At 37.8% G+C, this 20,787-nt stretch overlaps 1 protein-coding gene across 4 annotated transcripts in view; it reads left to right on the top strand.

Moving 5' to 3' along the window:
* Positions 1-20,787, top strand: part of STAC (SH3 and cysteine rich domain) — a 169,766-nt gene that overhangs the window by 114,666 nt on the left and 34,313 nt on the right. For all 4 annotated transcript variants that reach the window (XM_516358.5, XM_016940654.4, XM_024355367.3 and 1 more), the window contains 2 exons: positions 10,075-10,139; positions 11,428-11,516. In XM_516358.5, the coding sequence (XP_516358.4) occupies positions 10,075-10,139; positions 11,428-11,516 (154 nt within the window). The remainder of the gene's footprint in view (positions 1-10,074; positions 10,140-11,427; positions 11,517-20,787) is intronic.

Below are 20,787 nucleotides of genomic sequence, written 5' to 3' on the forward strand. Positions count from 1 at the left end.
AGTGTATTAGTCAAAGTCCCGCAGGACCTGAGTTGCATTGTTAACCTGAGCTGAATGCATTCTCATGGCAGAAGTTATCCCTCCAAACTCCACTCCAAGCCCTGCCTTTTCCAGCCTGGATGCAGAAATTCCTCATTCGATACCACATAGCAGTTTTGTCAACAGCTGTCTGATGAGGTATCACTTTTACTTCCTTTCACTCTGGGAATTCATTTATGGCTCTTCTTTAGTTAGGACTATGCCTGTGTGATTCCCACAAGGCACCATGTGCTCAGCTGCCCCAGGATTTTCCTTCCTAAATAAGTGCCAGTGTTCACCATGCCCCCCCTTGCCAGGCCCACACACATCTGCTAAAGCTCACCACTGGGGTAAGGATTCTTTGGCATCACATGAGGGAAACTGTACTTTTAGATAATGCAAACAACCACTGAGCACTTAGCAGTGCCATTAGAGAGACAAATTAGAGGGTATTGGCTTCGAGGGGAACTTCATAGCAGGTCAGCAGCACAGCAGGGCCATCCCAGCCCAACTGTCTGGCACTGCAAGACCAGCAACTGAATTTAAACAGCAACCCTAAAGTTTCTCAATATCTGACTCACCAGAGACTTGCATGATAATGCTTTAAGTGTGATCAGCTGCTCAGTCCTGAGTCTGACCTCTGCTTTCCCCTTTCCCCTGACACTCTTCTCATCAACATCACTGCTGGCCTTCTCCTCACTAACTGCGCTGGAAACATTTGGTCCTTGGCCCATTTTTGCTCTGGAAGCAGAGTGCTAGACTTCACTTAATGCTCATGTGATCCCAAAGCAGTGACCTAGCCTCTCTCTGCTTCAATCACCTCATCTCTAAAATGAAGATAATAACACCAAATCCATAGGGTTCTTATGATCTTTGGATGAGATAATGAATGTAAATACTATCTATACATTGATGATTCAAACTTCATCTTCAGTATTAGGCTTCCTTGCTGCCTCCAGATGCCTATCACCTATTGGACATTGCCATCTGAATGCAGAATAGTCATCTTAAAGTTAACCTACCCAAACTTTACTCTTGATCCCCTCACCCAGCCACACATTCAGACTGGCTCTTCCCACAATTGTCTCTGCTCAGTAAATAGGAACTTCATTCAACCAGTTGATTAGGCCAAAGTCTTTGACATCAGCCCTGACTCCCTCTTCCTCTCACACCTCAGATGTAATCCATCAGCAAACTCTATCTGCTGCTTCTCAAAATTATGCCCAGCATGTGCTCACTGCTTAACTCTCTGCCTCAGCCATCCTGGCCTGGCTCTGTCTATGCTGTTGCTCACCAATTCCTTGAGGAGTTAGAACACAATTTACACTGAGGGTTTCTTCTCTCAAAAGGTGGTCTTAGTAGGATTTTAAAATAGGAAGGGCTATATTTAGCAATCATTGATATGTAGCATCACTGCTATTAACAAAGCCATCATACAGTCGTAAAGTGTCAGAGATGCAGGTAGAGCCTCACTACCCTAAATGTGGCTCATGGACAACTCACGTGAGCATCACTTGAAAGCCTGTTTGAAATAGCAAGTTTCAGGCCATTCCACACCTGCTGAATCAGGATCTGCATATGAATCTGTGGTTCATAGGCTCACTAAAGTTTAAGAAGTAGGACTAGAGGTCACTTAGTCCAATTCCCTCCCCTTCAATACACACACATGCACACAATACCCCCCGTATAGATAAGGAAACTAAGTCACAGAGTAGTACACACAAAGACATCAAGTTGACAATTTTCCATCTCTTCTGTGTTAAGGGGCATTTTCACAGCCTTTCTCAAAGAGATCTGGTGAAAGAACTTAGCAAGCAATAAACTCCCAAAAAGTGTTGGAGATGTATTAACAACTCTTTTGATCAGCAATAACTTTCTCTACAATGCACCCTGAGAAGCTAGGTGGACTAATTATGCAGCCATTTGCTTCAAAACACTTTCCCTTGATTGGCTTTAATGTCCTGTCCATGCAATTTGAGAAACAACATGGAGAAAACACCCTACATATGTGGTCCAAGTTCCCACAGATCTTCTCACTCATGCAAGGAGGGTGTTGCTGTTCAGAAGCAGTGTCTAGGATTACAGTCACAACCAGTTCTGCATTACATGTTCATTTATGTCTTAAAAAATGCAGTGCATACAGGTGTCATTTCTTCCAGCCAGCTATTATGTCAAATTCCTTGAGGAATATCTCCAAAGCCACCTTGGAAGGAAGTACAATTCATACTAATTTCTTTACTGCTAAGAGTACAGTCTCTCCTTTCTCTCTTATAAATGATACTTGGCAGGTCTGAGTATTTATGGTTGTTGTTTTGAACACTATTCCTGGATGCATCATAAATATACATGGAGGAAATTGTTGGTCTTCACCTTTGGCTTAACTGCTAGAAGCTTCACTCATAACAAAGTAACAAGCAAAGAGAGAAGTAAAATCTCGCCTGAAGTAAAATCTGGCCTGCCTATTTCAGCTCCAAATGCCAAATAATAATGTTATTGGCTGCCTTCAGTAATTGCATTTCAGAATGACTCTGTGTGATCATAATTTTCCTGGAAGAGAGACAGAAGAGGACATAAGCAATACAAATTCCTAGAATTTTCTTCAAAAAGGGCTGGGTTAATCACAGCCACTTAAGGATATTACAAAATCGAATATTACCTCACTTTGCACTAAAGCAAAGAAATTTTATTCTAAAAAAAAAAGGCAAGCTCAGATCTGGAAAATATATCCTAGCCTTTAGCATGTACTAATTCAATATCTCAAATTTTAAGGTGTCAAAAAGAGCAGATATTTTCCTGGTTAAGTTGGCAGATGCCCCTGGTTTTGGTACCACTCCAGTGGATAATTTCTACATTACAGATGCAAATATTTGTGGTATGTTTCTGCAACACATGCTTTGTATCAAGTTCAGGTAAAGATCTTTTTAAAGTTGAACAGAAGATTCCCTTTCCAGCATTGTGGAGAACTGGACATTCAGAGGAATTTTTCCCAGTTTAGCACTCCTAAAACTGTTAAGAGAAAGAATTGTTCTAAAAAAAATTCTAGTTAATGCATGGCTGAGCTGGCAGCAAAATAAGGCAATTCCTTAGAGTCTAGGAATGGCAATAAAACATGAATTCAGAGATACAAGCAGGTAAAGGATTTACTATGCACATCCCTAGAGCCTTAGCTTGGGAAATAATAGGCCCCATTTATGAACAATAGACAATAAAATGGGGAGTGGCCAGGGTATTAGGTTGGATGAAAGACCCTTTTGAAACATATTAATACCCCAAAAGATACCCTTAGGATCACTGGACAAACAGGATTCCCTGCAGAGGAATATGCTATACCAGCCTTAACTCAGGTGGAAAAGAATGGAAACAAAAAAGTGGAGAGGAAAGGAAAGAAAGAAAGAAAGACAGGCAGAGAAAAGGAAGGGAGGGAGAGAAGAAAGGAAAGAAAGGAGGAAAGAAAGAAACAGTCTTCTTACTTGGATTTTAGGGCCTGAATTCATACTACCTGTATGGGCAAATAATATAATAATATGAAATTTTAGTTTAATATAGTTTAAAGTGGCCCAGGTACAGTAAGATCACCAGGCATTTGGCAGAAACAAATATAAACCCTCTCTAGAGGAAGAAAATTTTAAACCAGACCTCAAAAACTTCTCAGAAATGAACACTCAAAGAACACAAGCTAACAATCAAAATTCACCAAACACATGAGAAAATGAGCCGTGATGAGTAAGTATTAGCAGAAACAACCAACTTTATGGTCAGATTTTCAAGACTGTACATGTAAGAATTATCAAATTAAGAAATATATAACTATATAATTGTATACATTTAAAATGTTAAAAATGGACCATAAAACATAACAAAGGAAAAAGAGACTATCAGAAGTAAACAGGCAAGCTTGAGGAAAGTCAAATAGAACTTCGAGAATTTTTTTTAAGTAGAAATTTGATTGATGGGTTTAACAACATATTAGGCATAAAGAGAGAATTAGTTCCCTAAAATATAGAACCAAAGAAATGTTAGGGTATAGTTAGGAAGCCAAAGCAGTAGAATCTGTGAGATTAAAAGTGACATGAAAGATGAATAAGTCCAACATGCATCTAAGTGACAATTTAGAAGTACATAAAGAGAGAATGGGGCCCCAGGCACAGTGGCTCACGCCTGTAATCTCACCACTTTGGGAGGCCGAGATAGGAGAATTGCTTGAGCCCGGGAGTTTGAGACCAGCTTGGGAAACATTGTGAAACTCCATCTTTACAAAAAATACAAAATTAGCCAGGCGTGGTGGTGCCTGTCTGTAATCCCAGCTAGCTGGGAGGCTGAGGTAGGAGAATTGCTTGAACCTGGGAGTTTGAGGCTGCAGTGAGCCATGATTATGCCACTGTACTCCAGCCCGGGAGAGACAGCACCAGACCCTGTCTCAAAAAGAGAGAGAGAGAAAGAGAATGAGAGAGAGACAATATGTAAGAACATACTTGTGGAGAATTTTCCAGAATTGATTAAAGACACCATTACTCAAATTTAGAAATCTATACCTAGACGTAGGTTGCTGAAACTGCAGAATTTCAAAGATAAAAGAAAACATAAAATGCAGTATGAAAGACTGATTACCTACAAAGAAATGAAAATTAGACTGTTACTTCTTACAAATTACAGTATAAGTGAAATAACAGTAGAATGCTATCTTCAGTTTGCTGAAAGAAAAGTGATTCTTAACCTAGAATTGTAAATGAAGCAAAACTATCTTTCAATAATATATTTTTCAGACAAAAATTGTATTTACAGTTCAATTAAGAAAGACCTATATTCAAAACATTTTAAAAAGATGTACTTCAAAGAGGAAAATATGACCTCAATGGAAAGACGGAAATGTAAGAAGAAATAAAGAGCAAAGAAAGTGGTAAACATGTGGTTAAATCTAAGTAAACACTGGATACATTTTTTAAAATAATGTTTTTAAAAAGTTGTTAATAAAACATTAGCTGAAATACTGACTTTATGTGGGAAATGGGCATTCAGAGATTATGTATTGCTTGGGAGGAGATTAAATATACTATTTCACTTTCTATTTTGTTAAAACATATCTCATAAAATTTCTAAGATGACTGCTAAAGGAATAAAAATAGACTCAACTTTCCAAACCAGAAAGGGAACCAAACTGAAAGATGAGAAGGAGAAAAAAATCAAACAATTCAAAAGAAAGAAGGGATGGAAAGTGGCAAAATAGAAGAAAAAGCATAGAAAATTTGGGACAAATACAAAATAAAATGTTAGGAAGGAATCCCAATTTATCAGTAATCAAAATAAATGTAAACTGATTTAAGCACTCTAGATAAAAGAAAGATTTTCAGACTAGATTTTTTAAATGACCTATATACTATTTATAAATATCTAAAACATAAGGATGTAGAAAATTAAAAAAACAAAAGTTTTTTTTTAACTTTCTGCAGGGGGAAGAAAGAAAAACATAGGCAGAATAAATAACTTTTCAGACATAGAAACCAAGGGGCAACCACAGGCAAATATTAAGCAAAAAAAATTATATAGCTGTATTAATGTGTGAAAAATTGACTTTAAGACCAAGAAAGCATTACTAGAATTTAAAAGTGTTATTTACATGGTCATGTTCACTTCATCTGAAGATATAAATTCTAAACTTGCATATACCTGATACATAGCCTGAAAAATGATAGAAACTCAAGGAGAAATTGACAAAATTATTCCAAATTCTTGAGTGATTTTAAGATGCCTCTCAGTTATTGGCAAACCAGATAGACAAAAATATTCTGTACAGATATAGAGGATTTGATGACACATTTGACAATCCTAATCTAATTTACCTAAAAAGGACACTCCATGTAACAAGTAGAAGATGCACATTCCTTTTAAGAACACATGTGGTACATATACACCATGGAATACTATGCAGCCATAAAAATGAATGAGATCATGTCCTTTGCAGGAACATGGATGGAGCTAGAAGCCATTATCCTAAACAAACCAATGCAGAAACAGAAAACCAAACACCGCATGTTCTCACTTATAAGTAGGAGCTGAACAATGAGAACACATGGACCCAGGGAGGGGAACAACACACACTGGGGCCCGTCAGGCAAAGGAGGTAGGGGAGGGAGAGTATTAGGAAAAATAGCTAATGCATGCTGGGCTTAATGCCTAGATGATGGGTTGATAGATACAGCAAACCACCATGGCACAAGTTTACATGTGTAACAAACCTGCACATGTACCCCAGAATTAAAATTAAAATTAATTTTAAAAAGAACACATGGAATTATTTAAAATACTGATCACCCACTAGGTCATAAAGCCAATTTCATGAATTTCAAATAATTATTATTATATAGAATACATCTTTCTGACCACAGTGCAAATTAGATAGAAATCAATAGTCAAAAGATAACTAGGAAAACCAATAACTTGTAAAATAAAAACACTTCTAAAATTTTTATAGCTTGGCTGGGCATGGTGGCTCACACCTATAATCCCAGCACTTTGGGAGGCCAAGGTTGGAGGACCATTTGATGCCAGGAGTTCCAGCCCAGCCTAGGCAACTTAGGGAGACTCTGTCTCTACACAGAATTTAAGAAAATTAGCCGGGCAGGGTGGCGTATGTCTATAGTCCAGCTACTGTGGAAGCTTAGGGGGAAGGATCACTTGAGCCTGGAAGGTCGAGGCTGCAGTGAGCTATAATTGTGCCACTGCTCTCCAGCCTGGGCGACAGAACAAGACCTTGTCTCAAAAACAAAGAAAAAACAAAATCATATGTTAAAGGGATTCATAATAAAGACTGGAATATATTTAAAGCTAAATAAGAATGAAAACATATCAAAACAACACGTATCCAAAGTGCTAAAGTTGGGATTTGAGTATTTAGCTTTAAAATGAGTGTTAAAAAAATAAGAAAGTCTGAAAAGTAATATCTAAACACTATACTTAAGGAAAATAAAATAGAATAAACTCAGAAAAGCAGAAGGCAATAATAAAGACAAGAGCAGAAATTATTAAATTACAAAGATAGATCAATAAATCTTGAGTGTTTTTTAAACAAAATTACAATCTCTAATGATTTTTTAAGATAAAAGAGATGAAACAAAAATAAATACAAAAAAGAGAAACATAACAGAGATTGAAAAGAAAACCAAAGAATTTCATAACCAACTTCATGCCAATGTACTTTAAAACATTTTTAAATAGGCAGATATAAAGATAGATATCAACGATTAAAGCCTGACTCAAGAAGAAATAGAAATAGGAAACATGAATTTTCTTATAATATTTATAGAAGCTGAATCAATATTTTAAATTTTGCACAATGACAATACTAGGCCTGAAAAACTTTATAAGTAAATTCTACGAAACATTTAAGGAAGAGAAAATTTTCAGATTACATAAGCTCTTTCAGAGAAACAAGAAGTAGCAAGGAGGAAGGACAGCAGCATTCTCCAACTCAGTTTATGAGGCTAGGAGTATACTGACTTGAAACCCAAACAAGGATATCATGAAAAAGGAAAATCACTGGCCAGTCTTTCTCTTGAATACAGATGCAAAAATCTCAAGCAAAATCTCAGTAAGAACCCATAAAGTATTTTTAAAAGACATTGTGTAATTACCCAGTTGAACTTATTCCAGGGATGCAAATTTGGGTTCACATCAGATAATCCAGTAATGTAACTCGCTGCATTACTAGGTTAAAAAAATAATAATCTAACTAAAAAACACAGTGATCTTGGGCCTCACAGGTCTGCAAGGTAAAAAACAAAAGACAGCATATAGGATAGGAAAAGAAGAAAGTTCTTTGGGGATGTGGTAAGAACTAAAGGTTCACTTTGCTTCTGTAACATTAGAAACTATGCCTACATAATAGACATATTCTTTGAATTCTTGTTATGGGTGAAATAAACGACCAAGTTATTTTTCATGAAATAATTTAAAGCACCAAAAATAAAAGGTGTATGATATGTTTTCAGTAGTTACCTTTCTTTTCTCCGCTTCCATTAACTCAAAGTCTTATAAATGGTTGGAATAGGTTTAAAAATTATTTTTGCAACCTTCCATTTCTTCTTGCAACCATACATGAAAACATATATAGGGTCACTTCAAATATTTTTCAGCAAAGTTTACAAAGATGATACACATTTTGAGCCAGATGGCCAGAGGGAGATTCAATACAAAAATTAAAACAGTGTGAAATTACAAAATTGTAAAATCAATCCACACTGAACATTGTATATGCACTTTATGTAGACGCCCTTTTAGGCCAAATCAAGAATTTTCTAGGAAGATTCTCTTTACATTTCCATTCAAATATTTAATATTCTTTCAGAGGTGTCCAGTTTTATACTTAGGGAATCAAGTGTTTACAGCAGGATTTCAGACAGTCACACATTACCAGAAAAAGATTTTGCTAATCTCTACTCTTTTTAGACTGGTAAACATCAAGTTGAGTGGCCAAATATTGAGGCAGACAAGATTCATAGAACCGGGCCTTCGTTTTCTGGTTACTTACAAACCAGAGCTCCACCAATGACTGCATATTGGCTTCCTAGGGATAATGGAATTGCAACCATAAACTCTGGAACTATAAGCCAAGAAGAATAGATATTTGATAAGCATCAGTACATTTACAGAGGCTCTTGTTCTGAAGCACGTTTTCTATATCACTGTTGTTGAGGCTATTTTAAGAACAGTAAATACTGTCAGTGCACTAATGAAATAGGTTATAGAGCTTTCTGTGGTGATCCCCTCCCTCTACTGACATTTCTTTGATAATCTGAAGGGAAGTCAAAGAGAAGAATAAAGCAGCAATGTATAATCTAAAAATTTCAAGTCATCAAAATGGTAGAGTAATTTAAAGAACAAAGCTTTATTATATAAACTTGGAAATATTTACCACATTTTTGTTTAAGGAAAATACATATGATGAGAATGATAAAGCTATGACATAAGTTATGGATGCAGGTTAGGCTGACCAATCTAGATAAGGCAGAAGTCCCATTATCCATCAGGAACCTCCCACAGCTGGGTATGTGGACAATGAAAACTCTTGCTCATTTTGTTTATTGTTTTTTGTTTTTTTGTTTTTGTTTTTGTTTTTTAGATGGAGTCTCACTCTATCACCCAGGCTGGAGTGCAGTTGTGTGATCTTGCCTCACTGCAACCTCCACCTTGCACCAGGCTTAAGCGATTCTCCTGCCTCAGCCTCCCAAGTAGCTGGGATTACAGGCACATGCCACCATGCTCAGCTAATTTTTGTATTTTAGTAGAGATGGGGTTTCACCAAGTTGGCCAAGCTGGTCTTGAACTCCTGACCTCAAGTGATCTACCCGCCTCAGCCTCCCAAACTGCTGGGACTATAGGTGTGAGCCACCGTGCCCAGCCTTCCTGCCCATTTTGTGAAGGCTTGTCCACTATCAAAGGCTACAGAGTGGATACTTAAATACAAAAGGAAGAAAATTATACTTCCCAAGAATAAACTAAAAGAAAAACCAAATAGTAGCCCCAATGCATTGACAATAAGAAATCAAGGAAATATTTTGAAGTTTAAAACTAAAGCTTTAATCTTCAAAATATAATGTAGATATCTTCAAGAAACTACAATCAAGATACTGAATATAGATTAAAGAATCATATTTAGAAGAGGCAGCTCAAATACAACTAAATTGGACTATATCTCAACCACCACCCCATTAACAAGCGGTTTGATGCATTCAACAAGGACAAATGCTCCTGAGAGGTACACTACCAAATGAGATCAAATATGAACACACTACTGCCAATCATTACAAGAGGCAAGTGCTAGTCAGGCATGTACAAAAGTTGTGGGAGCACAGAGAAGGTGGTGCAGAATGCTGCATGGGGAGGCAGGAGAAGAGACATGTGGAAGACCACCTGAACGCTGGGTCACAGAGGGTGAGGAAAAGGCAATAAGTAGTAAAGTAGAAGCTATGGTACTTAGAATAAATAAAGCCATCTTTCAGGAATATTTGTTTAAATGGTAACTAGATTCATAGAGCACCTGCTTTCTCTTGTCTCCTTCAGTGTTTACATATCCAGAAAATGGCACTGATGATTTCAGAGATCCAGCGAAGAACATAAACCACCAGGTATTTATGGATGTCACAGAAGACAAGTCAGACAGGAGTCCTTAGATAGACCTGCAGGTCACCATCCAAGTGGGTCATGAAATCAATTTAGTGAGTCCAGACCAGCATCTTTAGAGAATAGAATAATATAGCACAACGTACCATAGCATGGAATAAACAGAACTAGCACAGTGCATAAAAGGTAAAAAGAGAAAGCATTGCACTGTGCACCTTTTGTTTCTGTTATATAATGTGTAGATTATAGAATTATATAATATATTATCACTGTATTTTATAGCATATATGTCATATTTTATGTTCATTTACATATGTAAAATTTAGACAAACTAGAATAATATTATATAATGTACCTGAGCTTTGAAGAGCAGAGTGAATTATAGATAAAAAGATATATATAGTTGTGTACAGCTTTTGTGTATGTTTTCTATAAATTTATAGCATGTATTTATATTAGTATATAGTTAGATATATGATGCAACTATATATGAGATAATATATAATTTTAACTTGTTTATTATAAAGCATAAATGTTTTTATAGCATTAACATTTATTTGGTTAGTAATAATAGCTAATATTTATATGATGCTTACAAGAGTCTTTTATCATCTGTAAATTGGGGACAAAAACAGAATCTACCTAACGGAGTTGTTGTTAAGTTCAAGTGTGCTAATGCATGTAACATAATGCCTAGCACACAACAAACTATCAAAACAGCAGCTTGTATTGTCATTATTGCAAGGTTTCATTGCCAATAGATGGTGGTACCCTGATGTAAACTAAATCAGTCTCATGCCAAAACCTATGCTTTTTTCTCAACATAAATTAACTAATTGCCAGATGAATATACCTGGTTCCCTTTGATATACTAGATACCAACTTTTCGGCTAACTGATAAAACAGTTAATTTTAGGAAGTGAGAGTTATACACTACTATTCATGTGTCCCTCTTTCTTTAGAAAGAATATTCCCATTTCTGAAGTCTAACTTGTACCATTTTTCATGAACAACTATATTATCAAAGAAAATTTATTTGAAGAAAATTGCAATATTTCTGACAAAGAGTTCCAAATAATTGTTTTCAAATTGTTTATAGTGAAACCAACCTCGGTTAAGAAATTAAAAATAAATGCAAAGTTGAAAGAAAATCTTTAATAATGGTTAGATAACACTTACGATCCATACACTGAAATTACATTGCAATGACTTCTCCATTTCCTGTTTTCTTTCTTTCCTCTCTCAATTTATTTCACCTTTCTTTTCTCATTTTTCTTTTATTTTCTCTTTCAGGGATCTCTTTCCAAAGACCCATTACAGATGAACACCTATGTTGCCTTGTACAAATTTGTACCACAGGAGAATGAAGATTTGGAAATGAGGTAAAAACCTTCTGTAAAGAAAAAAAAGAGTAAAATTTTAAAGTCAGTATTTCTCCATGTGAAAAAGTAAGTCCATCTGTGCCCCTCCTAATGCTTTATAGCTGTGATTCTCAAACTTTAGCATGTATCTAATGACCTGCAAGGCTGGTTAACACACAGGCCCTGTCCCCAGAGTTTTTGATTCATCAGATCTGAGGCAGGGCCTAAGAAGTTGCATTCCTAAGGAGTTCCCAGGTGGCACTGACAATGCTGTCCAAGGAACACACTTTGGGAAGCACCACTTTAGTACATGCTCAACAGAACTGCTAATGGGAGTTTTCATGAAGGTTGAACGTTAAATGCACTTGGCATCTGGTGGGGCCTAATAGGGAATCAAAATATGTATTTAATCAAATATCAGATAGTTGCTGATGTGTGGTGTTATTTCTGAGGCCTCTGTTCTGTACCATTGGTCTATATGTTTTTGTACCAGTACCATGCTGTTTTGGTTACTGTAACCTTGTAGCATAGTTTGAAGTCAGGTAGTGTGATGCCTCCAGCTTTGTGCTTTTGGCTTAGGATTGTCTTGGCTATGCGGGCTTTTTTTGGTTCCATATGAACTTTAAAGTAGCTTTTTCTAATTCTGTGAAGAAAGTCAGTGGTAGCTTGATGGGGATAGCATTGAATCTATAAATTACTTTGGGCAGTATGGCCATTTTCAGGATAATAATTCTTCCTATCCATGAGCATGGAATGTTCTTCCATTTGTTTGTGTCCTCTCCTGTTTCCTTGAGCATTGGTTTGTAGTTCTCCTTGAAGAGGTCCTTCACATCCCTTGTAAGCTGGATTCCTAGGTATTTTATTCTCTTTGTAACAATTGTGAATGGGAGTTTATTCATGATTTGGCTCTCTGTTTATTATTGGTGTATAGGAATGCTTGTGATTTTTGCACATTGATTTTGAATCCTGAGACTTTGCTGAAGTTGCCTATCAGCTTAAGGAGATTTTGGGCTGAGATGATGGGGTTTTCTAAATATACAATCATGTCCTCTGCAAACAGAGACAATTTGACTTCCTCTCTTTCTATTTGAATATGCTTTATTTCTTTCTGTTGCCTGATTGCCCTGGCCAGAACTTCCAATGCTATGTTGAATAGGAGTGGTGAGAGAGGGCATCCTTGTCTTGTGCTGGTTTTGAAAGAGAATGCTTCCAGTTTTTGCCCATTCAGTATGATATTGGGTGTGGGTTTGTCATAAATAGCTCTTATTATTTTGTCCTTCCATCAATACTTAGTTTATGAGAGTTTTTAGCATGAAGGGGTGTTGAATTTTATCGAAGGCTTTTTCTGCATCTATTGAGACAATCATGTGGTTTTTGTTATTGGTTCTGTTTATGTGATGGATTATGTTTATTGATTTGTGTATATTGAAACAGCCTTGCATCCCCAGATGAAGCTGACTTGATCGAGGTCGATAAGCTTTTTGTCGTGCTGCTGGATTCGGTTTGCCAGTATTTTATGAGGATTTTCACATCGATGTTCATCAGGGATATTGGCCTGAAATTTTCTTTTTTGTTGCATCTCTGCCAGGTTTTGGAATCAGGATGATGCTGACCTCATAAAATGAGTTAGGGAGGAGTCCCTCTTTTTCTATTGTTTGGAATAGTTTCAGAAGGAATAGTACCAGCTACTCTTTGTACCTCTGGTAGAATTCGGCTGTGATTCCATCTGGTCCTGGGCTTTTTTTGGTTGATAGCCCATTAATTATTACCTCAATTTCAGAACTTGTTATTGGTCTATTCAGGGGTTCGACTTCTTTCTGATTTAGTCTTGGGAGGGTGTATGTGTCCAGGAATTTATCCATTTCTTCTAGGTTTTCTACTTTATTGGCGTAGAGGTGTGTATAGTATTCTCTGATGGTAGCTTGTATTTCTGTGGGGTCAGCAGTGATATCCCCTTTCTCATATTTTATTGTGTCTATTTGATTCTTCTTTCTTTTCTTCTTTGTTAAGTCTGGCTAGCAGTCTATCTATTTTGTTAATCTTTTCAAAAAACCAGCTCCTGGATTCATTGATGTTTTGAAGGGTTTTTCGTGTCTCTATCTCCTTCAGTTCTGCTCTGATCTTAGTTATTTCTTGTCTTCTGCTAGCTTTCAAATTTGTTTGCTCTTGCTTCTCTAGTTCTTTTAATTGTGATGTTAGGGTATCAATTTTAGATCTTTCTTGCTTTCTCCTGTGGGCATTTAGTGCTATATATTTCTCTCCAAACACTGCTTTAACTGTGTCACAGAGATTCTGGTACATTGTGTCTTTGTTCTCATTGCTGTCAAGTAACTTATTTATTTCTGCCTTAATGTCATTATTTAGCTGGTAGTCATTCAGGAGCAGGTTGTTCAGTTTCCATGTAGTTGTGTGGTTTTGAGTGAGTTTCTTAATCCTGTGCTCTAATTTGATTGCACTGTGGTCTGAGAGACTGTTATGATTTCCTTCCGTTCTTTTGCATTTGCTGAGGTGTGTTTTACTTCCATTTGTGGGTCAATATTAGAATAAGAGCGATGTGGTGCTGAGAAGAATGTGTATTCTGTTGATTGGGGGTTGAGAGTTCTGTAGATGTCTATTAGGTCTGCTTGGTCCAGAGCTGAGTTCAAGTCCTGAAGATCCTTGTTAATTTTCTGTCTCATTGATCTGTCTAATATTTACAGTGGTGTGTTAAAGTCTCCCACTATTATTGTATGGGAGTCTAAGTCTCTCTGTAGGTCTCTAAGAACTTGCTTTATGAATCTGGGTGCTTTACATATTGGGTGCATATATATTTAGGGTAGCTCTTCTGGTGGCATTGACCCCTTTACCATTATGTAATGGTCTTCCTTGTCTTTTTTGATCTTTGTTGGTTTAAGGTCTGTTTTATCAGAGACTATGATTGCAACTGCTGCTTTTTTTTCTTTCCATTTGCTTGGTAAATATTCCTGCATCCCTTTATTTTGAGCCTATGTGTGTCTTTGCACATGAGATGGGTCTCCTGAACAAAGCACACCGATGGGTCTTGACTCTTTATCCAATTTGCCAGTCTGCAACTTTTAATTGGGGCACTTAGCCCATTTTCATTTAAGGTTAATATTATTATGTGTGAATTTGATCCTGTCATTATGATGCTAGCTGGTTATTTTGCTTGTTAGTTGATGCAGTTTCTTCATGGTGTCAATGGCCTTTACAATTTGGTATGTTTCTGCAGTGGCTAGTACCAGTTGTTCCTTTCCATATTTAGTGCTTCCTTCAGGAGCTCTTACAAGGCAGGCCTGGTGGTGACAGAATCTCTCAGCATTTGCTTGTCAGTAAAGGATTTTATTTCTCCTTCACTTATGAAGTTTAGTTTGGCTGGATATAAAATTCTGGGTTGAAAATTCTTTTCTTTAAGAATGTTGAATATTGGCCTATACTCTCTTCTGGCTTGTAGGGTTTCTGTTAGTCTGATGTGCTTCCCTTTGTGGGTAATCCAACCTTTCTCTCTGGCTGCGCTTAACATTTTTTCCTTCATTTCAACCTTGGTGAATCTGACAATTATGTGTCTTGGGGTTGCTCTTCTTGAGGAGTATCTTTGTGGTGGTCTCCATATTTCCTGAATTTGAATGTTGGCTTGTCTTGTTAGTTTGGGGAAGTTCTCCTGGATAATATCCTGAAGAGTGTTTTCCAACTTTGTTCCATTCTCCCCATCACTTTCAGGTACACCAATCAAATGTAGGTTTGGTCTTTTCACATAGTCCCATATTTCTTGGAGGCTTTGTTTATTCCTTTTCATTCTTTTTTCTCTAATCTTGTCTTCACACTTTATTTCATTAAGTTGATCTTCAATCTCTGATATTCTTTCTTCTGCTTGACTGAAAAAAAAAAGCAATGGAGAAAGGATTCTCTATTTAATAAATTGTGTTGGGAAAACTGGCTAGCCATATGCAGAACACTGAAACTGGACCCCTGCCTTACACCTTATACAAAAATTAACTCAAGATGGATTAAACAGTTAAACGTAAGACCTAAAACCATAAAAACCCTAGAAGAAAACCTAGGCAATACCATTCAGGACATAGGCATGGGCAAAGTCTTCATGACTAAAACACCAAAAGCAATGGCAACAAATGTCAAAATTGACCATTGGGATCTAATGAAACTAAAGAGTTTGTGCACAGCAAAAGAAACTATCATCAGAGTGAATAGGCAACCTACAGAATGGGAGAAAATTTTTGCAATCTATCCATCTGACAAAGGGCTAATATGCAGAATCTACAAGGAACTTAAACAAATTTACAAGAAAAAAACAACCCCATCAAAAAGTGGGCAAAGGATATGAATGGACACTTCTCAAAAGAAGACATTTATGCAGCCAACAAACATGTGGAAAAAAGATCCTCATCACTGGTCATTAGAAAAAAGCAAATCAAAACTACAATGAGATACCATCTCATGCCAGTTAGAATGGTGATCATTAAAAAGTCAGGAAACAACAGATGCTGGAGAGGATGTGGAGAAATAGGAATGCTTTTACACTGTTTATGGGGCTGTAAATTAGTTCAACCATTGTGGAAAACAGTGTGGTGATTCCTCAAGGATCTAGAACCAGAACTACTACCTTTTGACCCAGCAATCCCATTACTGGGTATATACCCAAAGGATTGTAAATCATTCTACTATAAAGACACATGTACACGTATGTTTATTGTGGCAGTCTTCACAATAGCAAAGACTTGGAACCAACCCAAATGCCCATCAATGATAGATTGGATAAAGAAAATGTTGCACATATACACCATGGAATACTATGCAGCCATAAAAAAGGATGAGTTCATGCCCTTTGCAGGGACATGGATGAAACTAGAAACCATCATTCTCAGCAAAGTAACACAAGAACAGAAAACCAAACGCCGCATGTTCTCACTCATAAGTGGGAGATGAACAATGAGAACACATGGACACAGGGAGGGTAACATCATACACTGGGGCCTGTTGGGGGTTGGGGGGCTAAGGGAGGTATAGCATTAGGAGAAATACCTAATGTAGATGACGGGTTGATGGATGCAGCAAACCACCATGGCACATGTATATCTATGTAACAAACCTGCACGTTCTGCACATGTATCCCAGAACTTAAAGTATAATTAAAATATATTTATATATATATATATTTAATCTCCAAATTAACATTGATAGAAAAATCAAACTAAAACTATCAGAGTCAACCAGGAACTATCCACTTGGTGGTAACTGAAATACTAGATAGAATAGGTGAGCCTTGTGACCTTCTCAAAATCTAAACCATTCTCTTACCACAGCTTGAGGTTCCTCGTGTTTCAGGGGTTGTTAAGCTAGAGTCAATTCTGGGTTCACATCCTACTTGTTGTGTGACCTTAAGCAATTTATAAACATCTCATTTCTCTGATTTATTTATTTATAAAAGAATAATAATGATCTCTTCCCTTTAAAGTATTTGGTGAGACTACAATGATAGAAAAGAAATTAAACACATTGGTGCCTATAATCATAAACACTCAGCAACGAGTACTTATCACAGTTTTTATAATGTGGTGTTCACTGGCCTTTCTCAAGGAAAAGACTTCTGCTTCCATGCATTCATGACCCCAAAATATGAGTAATCTCATGATAGGGGTCTCTGTGTTTTCCCATCCTAGAGCAGGATAGAAAAGGCTACTTTTCCAGTCAAATGGTCCCCTGGAGTTTCATTCTTTCCTCTTCTAAAAAAAATGTGGAGATAAATTAGCACTCAAAACTATTTAATTGCCAGAGCATTGGGAAAATAGACCACATCTGGAGGTAGACGCCACTTGTCTGAATGCTGTGCCAGCCAAATTATCAGTCACCAGTCACTCTCTTCACATGGCTTCTGGAAAGCCTGCCTCTCCACACTGGAGCAACCTGGGCTTTCCCAATTCTTCTGGTTTGTGTCATTTCCCACGCATGGTCCACCACCTCAGTGAAATTACCCTTCTCCTCTTTCACCTACCCAAACTCTTATAAATAGTGAGAGCCCCTGAAATGCTTCAGTTAGACCCTGTTTCCCAGGCTCCATATGCTATCAGGATCAGTTCCAGCAGCTCCACCACACCTCATGGTGGATATAATATCCAGCAAGACATCATAGCAGATTTATTTATCCTGCTGGAGTCTCACAACTCTCCCTGGCTCACACCCTGAGGTCAGCTTTGTTTCAGAATTGGGTTGAGATCTGCTGCCAGGTGATTCTTGGGTCTTTCCAGAGCAAAGTTTGGGGGCCTGAGTCCTGGCTCCTTAGATTTGTAGAGACAATTAAGGTCTTGTACATCTGAGTTTTCTCTATTGCTGAGTAAAATCGTCATGCTGAACTCACTGGCTGAAGTTGTAAATATTACCTGAACAGTCTAGCATAATCAGTGGGAGAGGAGGAGATGGGCTTTATCAAGTAAAGCCGTGTTCTGTTACAGACATGACAAGCCCTGTGAGCCAGAGCAGAGCCTGCCTAGAATTCCTCACTGGGATGAAGCCATGCCTTCAGCAGATGACCCACAATTAACTATCTGCTGATGAAGACAAGGGTGGCATATATTTACTTTGCAATAAGTACACCATATTGGGTCCTTTTGAGATTGTCATTTGGGTGTGTAACATTTAAGATTTAACAGCTTTCTATTATAGAGATCCTACAGCTTTATATTAGAAGATTATTCTGAAGTCATAAATTTTTTTAAAAAAGTAATTTCAGAAAAAAAAAAGAATGTTACTGGGATAATGAGGAATGATGTCTAGCTGCCTGGTGGTGGTCGTCACTCTGAGTGCTTATTTTAGTTGGTTGCAGGCCATTAGAAGTCAAGTTGTCTGGTCACGAATGAAACATTTACAGTCTGCTTTGAGGCAATCAGGACTATCCATTCCCAGGAGTGAAACGTCTGCATTGCATAGACTGCAAGATTGGAGTGATAAATCACACATACTTTTTTTTTTTTTTTTTTTTTTTTTGCCAAGAGATCGTAGGTTCCCATTTTAAAAGCTAGGCACTTGATTTAGAATGTGTAAGGCAATCCTTTGGGAATGCTTTGGCATTCAGCATAACTCTTTGAATGAACTGGAGCTTTGTGAATTATCTTTTTCTCCTCAGATCATAAGGTAGAAAAAAATTCCTTTTAACAAAATAGCATTCTTATCCACCCACCTTCTGATCCAGGGGAGTACACTGGGTATTGACCTCAGGAAAGAGAACAAGGGAGTGAGGGTACAGGAAATGTTAGGAGTGTGAGCTTGAAGACAAAGACGACCCAACTGGCAAAGACAGCAGTTGTCAATCAGAGCAGATGAATCATCACATCAGCAAATATTCATTATATATCTGCTCAATAATAAGAAAAGCTTCTACCAAAGGCCAATGCTCCAGACCTCTCCCCGAACCTCCAGATTCACTTACCCACCTGCCTACCCCAGCAATGTACAGAGCATGGCAGCTCTGCCCTCTCTTCCACAAACCTGCCCCTTAGGATGAAAGATGTCAACCTCTGCCCAGGCCTCAAGCCAGCCAGGGAGAGGACTCACTCTACTTTTGCCCAAAATGTATTTGATGCTCAATTCCTACTCTTCTCTTTGCCTAAAATCAACTGTATCTATCACCGCCTTCATATCTTACCTGGACTGTTGTAAAAGAGCTTTCCTGGTCTCTGTGTTTTCAGTCTTCCTCTCCCTTCCTATCCACTATGGGTGATAGTGCACTAAGGTAACAGTACAGTGTTCTGGGCTTCATCTCATCTTTGGAGTCACACAGAATGATTCACATCTCTTCTCTACTTTCTAACAATAAGGCTCACTAACTAACTTTCTGAATCTGTTTTCTCATCTTGAAAACAGGGATAGTAAGTCCTGCCCTTACCGTCCTTAGATCTAGCATCGATGTGATTATATAAGATAGCAATATCTGGTACATAGTAGGACCTTAATAATATTAATTCCAGTCAGTTCTTTTTTGTATTTCAAAAGTAGATGCTTCCTTTCCAGAATTAAGGTGGGAGAGAGGGAGCAAAAGAGGGGGAGGGGAGAAGAGAGAGAGAGAGAATATACGAGCATTCACTGAATGTTTAAGAATAAAAAGTGTGGGCATCAGTTGACCTGGGTTTAAGTCCTAGCCAAGCCACTGTCTAGCTGTGTGACCCCCATGAATCCTGAAAAAGTTACCCTAACCATCTAAGCCTCTGCTTCCTGACTTGTAAAAGGAGATAATCACTTTGCCTGCCCTAAGTCTGCTCGAAACACACATATTTGCTCAAAACTGTCCAATGTCCTCCCATTACCCTGGGGTAAAATCTAGAATATTTATGGGGACTCCAGGACGCACAGTCTCATCCATGGTGACCTCTCTGATCCATCTACACTGGCCTTCTTTTTTTTTTTTTTCACAAAAGGACCACACCACCCACTTGCCAAAGGATTTTTCTTCCTGCAGAGTCTGCTTCTCCCTCCATCCTCCTACCCACAACCATCAAACACACACATTCACACACACACAGGCACACTCTTCCAGTTGACTCTGATTCATGTACTAGATCTCAGGTCAAATTTCATTTCCTTGTTGCAGCCTTTCCTGTTACCCTACTTTGGATTACATTCTTCTGTTATATTCTTTCATGATGCCATAGTTCTCTCAAACACTTATCTCTACTTGTATTTATATATTTCTGGAATTATTTGGCTAGTCTCTATCTCTCCTGTAAACTCCATGAGAACAAGTCTGTAATTACTAACCCTCATATCCCTAGAGCATGAGCTCATTCTTGAAACATAGTAGATGCATAGTAGATGATAATTATTTGACAAATGAATGAGTATTGTGGAGATTAAACGAACTAATGCTATGCCTGGCATATACACTTAGTGGGCAAATCAAGTCTATGATAATATAATGGAAACTGTAGGCCGGGTGCGGTGGCTCACGCCTGTAATCCCAACACTTTGGGAGGCCAAGGCAGGCGTATTGCCTGAGGTCAGGAGTTGGAGACCAGTCTGGCCAACATGGTGACACCCCGTCTCTATTAAAAATACAAAAAAATTAGCCAGGCATGGCGGTGTGTGCCTGTAATCTCAGCTACTCGGGAGGCTGAGGCAGGGGAATTGCTTGAACCAGGGAGGTGGAGGTTGCAGTGAGCCAAGATCACGCCATTGCCCTCCAGCCTGGGTGACAGAGCAAGACTCTGTCTCCAAAAATAATAATAATAATAATAATAATAATAATAATATAATGGAAACTATAAATGAGGAAGCAAACCAAGCTGAG

Source organism: Pan troglodytes, chromosome 2 (assembly GCF_028858775.2).
Source record: "Pan troglodytes isolate AG18354 chromosome 2, NHGRI_mPanTro3-v2.0_pri, whole genome shotgun sequence".
Classification (NCBI taxonomy): Eukaryota; Metazoa; Chordata; class Mammalia; order Primates; family Hominidae; genus Pan; species Pan troglodytes.